Raw genomic sequence first — 8942 nt, forward strand, 5'->3', positions numbered from 1 at the left:
TATGCGTACGTTATGTGTCGCTTTCTTCCAGATGGTGGCGCTGTCTTTTGACTTCCCTTTTTACGGACATAACGTGAGACAAATCATCGTTGCAACTGGTGGTGAGTTTTATCGTCACACTAAATATGGACGCCTCTGTCATGCAGAGAGCCTTTAAAAATGTTAGGACGGCTTAAACCGGAATCAGAAACTGATGCAGAGATGGACACCTACAAAAAAATAACTTTTTTGAGTAGCAACAAGTGCACTCAGATGGAGTGAAAAACAAATAATAAACAGAATCAGATTATAACACAGGGGAAAATTCCCAAAAGGTGCATTCAAACGGAGTGGAGAATAATCAGAATCAGACTCACAATCAGAAATAGCTTAATAAGCCCAGGGGGAAATTCAAAAGGCACACTCAAACGGAGTGGAGAATAATCGGAATCAGAAATACTTTATTAATCCACGGGCGGAAATTCAAAAGCCGCACTCAAACATAGTGGAGAATAGTCAGAACCAGAATCAGAATCCAAAATAATTTAACCCACAGGGGGAAATTCAAAAAGCTGTACTCAAACATACTGGAGAATACTCAGAACCAGATTCAAAATCAGGAATACTTGAATACTAGAATCAGAAATAGTTTATCAATCCCAAAGGGGGAATTCAAAAGGCGCATTCAAACGGAGTGGAGAATAATCGGAATCAGAAATACTCTATTAGTCCACAGGCGGAAATTCAAAAGGTGCCCTCAAACAGAATGAAAAATAAGCTACACAACTGTACCAGGATGAAGCCAAAAAAGGTAAGTTTGAGCGAAGCCGCACCGGTCCGCCTGTCAATCTCACGATCCACTCTTCCCTCACTTGTGAACAAGACTCCTAGGTACTTGAACTCCTCCACTTGGGGCAGGGTCTCCTCCCCAACCCGGATATGGCATTCCACCCTTTTCCGGGCGAGAACCACGGACTCAGACTTGGAGGTGCTGATTCTCATTCCGGTCGCTTCACACTCGGCTGCAAACCGATCCAGTGATAGCTGAAGATCCCGGTCAGATGAAGTCATCAGGACCACATCATCTGCAAAAATCAGAGACCTAATCCTGCGGTCACCAAACCGGAACCCCTCAACGCCTTGACTGCGCCTAGAAATTATGTCCATAAAAGTTATGAACAGAATGGGTGACAAAGGACAGCCCTGGCGGAGTCCAACCCTCACTGGAAATGTGTTCGACTTACTGCCGGCAATGCGGACCAAGCCCTGGCACTGATCGTACAGGGAGCGGACCGCCACAATAAGACAGTCCGATACCCCATACTCTCTGAGCACTCCCCACAGGACTTCCCGAGGGACACGGTCGAATGCCTTCTCCAAGTCCACAAAGCACTTCGAACATGGTTCAAAAAGTTGGGTTAGGTTTGGGAAAAAACTTAATGAAATCTTTGGACACTTGACTGTTCTATGATGATTACAGATGCATCTTTAAGTTGAACAAGAACATGAGACGCATCCTTTGGCCGTAACGTGATGCGTCATTTCTCTCCGCAGGCTTCATCTTCATGGGGGAGATTACCCACCGCATGCTGACCGCCACCCAGTACATCGCTCCCCTCATGGCCAACTTCGATCCCAGTTTCTCCCAAAACTCCACCGTTAGGTTCTGGGACAACGGTAAGCACACCGTTAGGTTCTGGGACAACGGTAAGCATAAGAAAACAACTCGTGTCCGCAAAGGTGGGTCGGCTTGAGCAAGTATTCTGTTTCCAGGTAATCTGTTCGTGGTCCAGTGGGACCAAGTGCGGCTGAAGGAGCGAGAAGCCGAAGGGGCGTTTACCTTCCAGGCGGCCTTGCACATAAATGGAACGGTGGTGTTCAACTACAGAGAGGTGCGCTGCTTTTCAACACCCGCTTGTCCCGATTCGGTCGCGATCATATTGTGTTGCGGCCCAGATCCCGGTGCCAGTAGACAGGATCAACTCCATCGAACATCCCGTCAAGGTGGGGCTGTCCGACGCCTTCATGGCGCACCTCCCGTCTGCGGAGGTGGCAGGTCAGGGAATCATCCCGCTCGCTCAGTTTGCAAAGCAGCCGCTGCTCACGCTAAACATGCGTTTGCCTTGAAGACGCAAAGCAGCGGACCATCTACGAGTATCACCGCGTGGAACTCAACACCACCAAGATCGTCAACGGATCCGCCTTCGAGTTCACGCCGCTGCCCAGTGAGTTGAGACGTGACGGCGCGCTCAGGTCCCGGCGTTTGCCACTCAGCGTCTCCGTGTCTGTGTGCCCCCCTTGCAGCATGTCCTCAACACACCTCCTGCGAACTCTGCCTGGCGTCCAACCTGACCAGCGGCTGCGGGTGGTGCAACACGCTCCAGCGGTAAACTCTCGCAGAGGTTGTTGTCGCTCCAGCATCAGGAGAATCTTTCCGTGTCACTTTTTGGGTTTCAGATGCTCCGACGGAATCGACCGCCTGAGGCAAGAGTGGTTGGATTACAACTGTCCTGAAGAGGTGAGAAACTCGACCTCGTTCGTAGGCACACCACTGTTCCGTTTGAGGAAGTTTACTGTGCTCAGGCTAAAGGCACATGTGAGGACTACAACTTGCCGGAAGATTCCACCTTGTCCTACAACCACTCCTCATTTTCTCCCTCAACTTCCTTTGCCACGGAGCTGCAGGACGAGCCTGTGACCAGGGGTGAGTTAATAGAGAGTGGCCACCAGAGGGCGGCAATGCCAGGGAAGTGTAGACTACATCAGGGGTTCTTAACCTGTCCACTACAGACGGGCTGGGGACTTAGCTCAGTCAATCAATCAATCAATCAATCAAAGTTGACTTATATAGCCCTAAATCACAAGTGTCTCAAAGGGCTGCACAAGCCACAACCACATCCTCGACTCAGGTTCCATGCAAGAAAAAACTCAACCCAATGAGCACCATGAGAAACTTTGGAGGGGACTGCAGGTGTGGGGACTCCCCCTCCCCCTGGGCGACCGGTGCAATGGATGTGGAATGGATCTAGTTATTAATGTGAGAGTCCAGTCCATAGTGGATCTAACTTAATATTGTGAAAGTCCAGTCCATAGTGGATCTAATATAATAGTGTGAGAGTCCAGTCCATAGTGGATCTAACTTAATAGTGTGAGAGTCCAGTCCATAGTGGACCGAACTTAATATTGTGAAAGTCCAGTCCATAGTGGATCTAACATAATAGTGAGAGTCCAGTCCATAGTGGATCTAACTTAATAGTGAGAGTCCAGTCCATAGTGGATCTAAAATAATAGTGTGAGAGTCCAGTCCATAGTGGATCTAACATAATAGTGTGAGAGTCCAGTCCATAGTGGATCTAACATAATAGTGTGACAGTCCAGTCCATAGTAAATCTAGTTAATAATTTGAGAGTCCATGCCATAGTGGATTGAATTAATAATGTGAGAGTCCAGTCCATAGTAGATCTAACATAACAGTGTAGGAGTCCAGTCCATAGTAGATCTAAAATAATAGTGTGAGAGTCCAGTCCATAGTAGATCTAACATAATAGTGAGAGTCCAGTCTATAGTGGATCCAACATAACAGTGAGAGTCCAGTCCATAGTGGATTGAGTTAATAATGTGAGAGTCCAGTCCATAGTGGATCTAGTTAATAATGTGAGAGTCCAGTTCATAGTGGATCTAACATAATAGTGTGAGAGTCCAGTCCATAGTGGATCTAACATAATAGTGTGAGAGTCCAGTCCATAGTGGATCTAACATAATAGTGTGAGAGTCCAGTCCATAGTGGATCTAACATAATAGTGTGAGAGTCCAGTCCATAGTGGATCTAACATAATAGCAAGAGTCCAGTCCATAGTGGATCTAACATAATAGTATGAGAGTCCAGCCCATAGTAAATCTAGTTAATAATGTGAGAGTCCAGTCCATAGTGGATCTAACATAATATTGTGAGAGTCCAGTCCATAGTGGATCTGACATAATAGTGTGACAGTCCAGTCCATAGTGGAAGACCCAGGACACTAACAATCAGAAATATTTTATTAATCCCCAGGGGGAATTTCAAAAGGCGTACTTTAACGGAATCAGAATCAGAAATAGTTTGTTAATCCCCAGGGGGTAAAAATTCAAAAGGCGCACTCCAACGGAGTGGAGAATAATCACAATCCGAAAATACTTTATTAATCCACAGGCGGAAATTCAAAAGGCGCACTCAAACAGAGTGAAGAGTAATCAAAGCCAGAATCGGACTCAGAAATAGTTTGTTCATCCCCAGGGGGTAAAAATTCAAAAGCCGCACTCAAACGGAGTGGAGAAACTTTATTAATCCACACGCGGAAATTGAAAAGCATGTGGATTAATAAAGTATTATTCAAAGTATTTCCAGAATGCAGACCTTCCTCTCTGCACCGTTGAACCCAGATCCCCGGGAGGGCTCAAGACTAACGGAGACCACGGCCATCATCGCGGGCGTGCTGGCCGCTCTAGTCCTGCTGGTAGCACTGACCCTCCTGGCCGTGTACTGTGTCAACACCCACCCCGCGCTGGCACCACCCTTCTACCTCATGCAGGTGAGTACGTCTCCTCGACCTTTTTGGGCCGTCTCGCCGCCATCCTACCGCGCACCTGACCGTCGCTGTCGCCCGCCGCAGCGACGCAGCAACAGCTACTGGCCCGCCATGAAGTTCCGCAACCAGGAGTGTCAGTCCGGCGAGGTGGAGCTCGGGGGCCAGGAAAAGGAAGTCTTCATCGAGGCGGAACAGTGCTGCTGAGCTTCCCCGAGCGCCAGAGGGCGCCATCTTTTTTGTCTCTTGTCCCATTTCGGAGGAGAAAAGTGTTTGAAAAGGGAAGTCAGGGAGTGAGTAGACATTGCCCTCATACTGTATCGTACACTTCCTGACCCATTGTTGATGTGGAGGATCTACATGATATATAACTCATGATCCTGGGAATGTATCTGCTTCTTTTCTGCCTCTCATTTCCTCTTCAAATGTCTTTTAATAATAAAAAAGTAAATAATAATTAAAGATGCAAGCAGCGACGGACAGGACCGCTTGGGCTGCTGCCCCCGCGACCCAAGCCCGGATAAGTGGTAGAAGATGGATGGATGGATTATTACACAAAGAAAAAGTTGTATACACATGTGTTATACATCAGTCTCAAAGTAACTACAGTTGTTACTTTGAGGGCGGTTTAGCTCGGTTGGTAGAGCGGCCGTGCCAGCAACTTGAGGGTTGCAGGTTCGATTCCCGCTTCCGCCATCCTAGTCACTGCCGTTGTGTCCTTGGGCAAGACACTTTACCCACCTGCTCCCAGTGCCACCCACACTGGTTTGAATGTAACTTAGATATTGGGTTTCACTATGTAAAGCGCTTTGAGTCACTAGAGAAAAAGCGCTATATAAATATAATTCACTTCACTTAAAGTGGCTTGGGCATTTTATAAGGACGCCATTTTGAGACTCTAATGCATGATGAATGTAATGCAGTTGTTGTATTGAAGTGGGAATAGCAAACTTCCTGTTGATTTTAGTTGGGCGCAGTCAGTGTATGAAATATAGGTCTCAGTGAGACCAACATTGAGGCTTTTGTTTCATGCGTGTATGACAGTCCTACAGTTTTGTCTGAGCAGAAAGCCGCCGTTTTGTGACAACAGCAGCAGCGCAATGGTTCTTTGCGGGCTCATAAAATCCAAACCGGGGTAGTAATTAAAACTCTCTCTTTATCTTTTAATCAGAAGGGTTCAATCTCTCTTCTGTGCTTATTTGAACCCGAAACGACAAACGGCCTCAGAGGAGATAATGTTTGAAAAAAAGCAAACATTTTCTGCCAACTTTTGTATTGAAGTCGGAATAGCAAACTTCCTGTTGATTTTAACCGGGGGGGGGGGGGGTCTCAGTGGATCAAATAAAGGTCTAACTGAGACCTACGTAGTGGTTTTCGTTTCATGTTTCTACGACATTCCTACTGGAAGTAACAGACAGTTTTGTCTGTGTTTTCTTCCTAGGGGGCGCTAGAGCGCAATTTTGAGTTTTGGGGTTTTTTGTTTTTTTTATTAGATTGCAATTTTTGGCCAGTCCTGATGTGTGTGTCAAATTTGGTGAGTTTTGAAGCATGTTAAGAGGGTTAAATTGCAGCTCAAAGAGGCGGAGGTATAATAAAGAATAATAATAAAACCTTAGTAATTCAAGAGTCCTCTGTCCCAAAGGGACATCGATCCCTAATAATAATAAAACCTTAGAAAATCAATAGGGTCCTCTGTCCCAAAGGGACATCGGTCCCTAATAATAGTAAAACCTTAGAAATTCAATAGGGTCCTCTGTCTCAAAGGGAAATCGGCCCCTAAAAACGCTAAAAATTCAATAGGGTCCTTTGTACCAAAGGGACATTGGTCCCTAATAATAAAACCTTAGAAATTCAATTGGGTCCTCTGTCCCAAAGGGACATCGGCCCCTAAAAACGCTAGAAATTCATTAGGGTCCTCTGTCCCAAAGGGACATCGGCCCCTAATGATAATAATAAAACCTTAGAATGTTAGGCAATGTTCAAGGGTGGACCCCAGGATGCATAGAATGAATGCAAGGTAGGCGTACAAAAATGAAAATATTTAATTGGTCCAAGATGGTAACAAAGGGTGATGGGCCAAAAGTGCACACCATAGGATTTTAACAATAGTAGTATCTTTCAGTGGTCGGCGAAGAAATGGCCAGTACCCACTAAGCACAGCAAAAAGAGTCCTCTTAAAACAAGGTGGCTAGGAAACAAAACACAACGAGGTCAAGGTTAACCAGAATATGCGAAGGCAACATACCAGGGCAGCAGAATCAGAGAAGCACATGTCAGTGCGGGGTTCAGGAAACAATAATCGGCAGGGACGAGCTGGCGGTGACGAGCTTAAGTGCTAGTGGGTACTGATTAGCAGCAGGTGTGCCTTGTTGGGGACAAATAGACTGGGGAAAGAAACTGACAAACCAATAGAGAAGGCAGGGAGAAGACAACAAACACAACATAGAAATTCAATAGGGTCCTCTGTCCCAAAGGGACATTCGGTCCCTACTAACAATCCTGACTGCTCTCTGGTGTCTAACGCAGTGCTTCTCAATTATTTTCTGTTACTCGGAGGAAAAAACTGATGATCACCACAACTGGAAAGTAGTTGGCTGAGTAGGTATTCCGACATGTTGGTACACTTTGACAGTCATCTAGTTGCTGGGAACTGACAAGAACGACACAATAAGAACGCTTGGTCTTTTTCTTAATATGAAAAAGACTTCTTGAAGTAAGCATTTTTGCGTGCTGAGCGGCGTTAGTGCAGACTCTCTTAGGCTTGGGCTGATAAAACGATATCAACATATATCGCATAATTCATAATGCCTCCTGCTCCTCCACATCCAGAGGAGCCGGGTGAGGTGGTTCGGGCATCTGGTCAGGATGCCACCCGAACGCCACCCTAGTGTAGTCTTCAATAGCTTACACACTACTGCCATCTAGTGTCTCAAATCTGCAAAAATCTTCAAAATATACTTTCATTATTTGTATTACCTTAGCCGTGTTAATCCTACATGGCTACCAGACATCTTAGGGACTGATAAATAGCACAAATTGTTTCACCGTATTTATTGGCAGGCTTAAAGAAGTCATCAAACAATCGATAATTACCACTTAATATAAAAGAATGTAGATCGTCATATATTTTAACCTTAGCGTCTCTCTAATGCACTTTTGAAGGTAAAAACAAATAAAAGGAAAATTCAGTCTGCACCACTTTTCTATTGTACACAGTCTTAGTAAATCAGACTCCCACTAATAGTACGCACTATTTCACAGGTTGCACACATTATTAAGTCCGTGGTCTTTGGATCTCAGTGAATCAGGCTTTTACTGGAGATAAAAAGTTAATTATATGAAGAATTGATTGATTGATTGAGTCTTTTATGAGTAGATTGCACAGTACAGTACATATTCCGTACAATTGAGCACTAAATGGTAACACCCCAATAAGTGTTTCAACTTGTTTAAGTCGGGGTCCACGTTAATCAATTCATCAATCAATCAATGATTATTTATACAGCCCTAAATCACTAGTGTCTCAAAGGGCTCATGGTCGGTAAGAAGGCAATGTGACTTCTGTATTCCCACAGAAGAATAGAGCAGTGTGTACACATGACGCCCCTTCTTATTTCTGACTGCCCCCTCATGTATGCCGGCCAAACTTGTCAAGACCAATGTGGACCCCCGGTCAAAAAGTTAGAAGTGGTATTTTTACGTAAAAGAAGTATATGTGACGTTTTGATCCTTTTTTTTTTATAAGAAAATAAAAAAGAGGGGGCACCCAGATTTGAACTGGGGACATTTAGGCGTTGAAAAAGTGTTGATTTGACTGATTGATTGAAACTTTTATTAGTAGATTGCACAGTACAGTACATATTCCCTACAATTGACCACTAAATGGTAACACCCCAATAAGTTTTTCAACTTCTTTAAGTCGGGGTCCACGTTAATCAATTCATGGTAGATGAAAGTTGTTGATAAAAATGTCTTATTTTGCACATCTTTATGAGCGAAACCTTTCCAGCTCCCCGGGAACAAACTTGAGGGAAGCCTGAAAGGTACAAAAAAACAAAATTATATTGTAATGGTTTTGAAAATGAGGATAGTCTTTTATTGTTTATAAAAGCAGTTCCTTATGTGGTGCAGACTATGACAAATTAAAAATAAAGTGCTTACAGATAAAGGTACAAAATGAATACTATTTATACAAATATAAATGATGACGACAGAAGTGGTATTTTTACGTAAAAGTATGTGTTGCGTTTTTGAGCCTTTTTTATATAATATAAAAAAAAGAGGGGGCACCCGGATTTGAACCGGGGACCTCTTGATCTGCAGTCAAATGCTCTACCACTGAGCTATACCCCCGATGATATCCATGCCGTGGTAAATAGCGTATTTAAAGAGTAGTATATG

The 8942-nt window shown here is 44.5% G+C and overlaps 1 protein-coding gene and 1 non-coding gene across 3 annotated transcripts in view; one reads left to right on the forward strand and one right to left on the reverse strand.

The window, feature by feature from the left end:
• Positions 1–6167, forward strand: part of LOC133557272 (plexin domain-containing protein 1-like) — a 26686-nt gene extending 20519 nt beyond the window's left edge. The window contains exons 4-13 of one of the 2 annotated variants that reach the window (XM_061907618.1): positions 32–101; positions 1534–1686; positions 1753–1871; positions 1936–2035; positions 2109–2204; positions 2284–2365; positions 2437–2497; positions 2563–2683; positions 4399–4547; positions 4629–6167. In XM_061907618.1, the coding sequence (XP_061763602.1) occupies positions 32–101; positions 1534–1686; positions 1753–1871; positions 1936–2035; positions 2109–2204; positions 2284–2365; positions 2437–2497; positions 2563–2683; positions 4399–4547; positions 4629–4748 (1071 nt within the window). In that variant the 3' untranslated portion in view covers positions 4749–6167. The remainder of the gene's footprint in view (positions 1–31; positions 102–1533; positions 1687–1752; positions 1872–1935; positions 2036–2108; positions 2205–2283; positions 2366–2436; positions 2498–2562; positions 2684–4398; positions 4548–4628) is intronic. The other variant, XM_061907620.1, reaches the window with a different exon arrangement.
• A 2655-nt stretch (positions 6168–8822) lies between these two features.
• trnac-gca (transfer RNA cysteine (anticodon GCA)) lies at positions 8823–8894 on the reverse strand. Its single transcript has one exon. It is a non-coding gene; the product is annotated as a tRNA-Cys (tRNA).
• Positions 8895–8942: the final 48 nt, after the last annotated feature.

Source organism: Nerophis ophidion, linkage group LG08 (assembly GCF_033978795.1).
Source record: "Nerophis ophidion isolate RoL-2023_Sa linkage group LG08, RoL_Noph_v1.0, whole genome shotgun sequence".
NCBI lineage: Eukaryota > Metazoa > Chordata > Actinopteri > Syngnathiformes > Syngnathidae > Nerophis > Nerophis ophidion.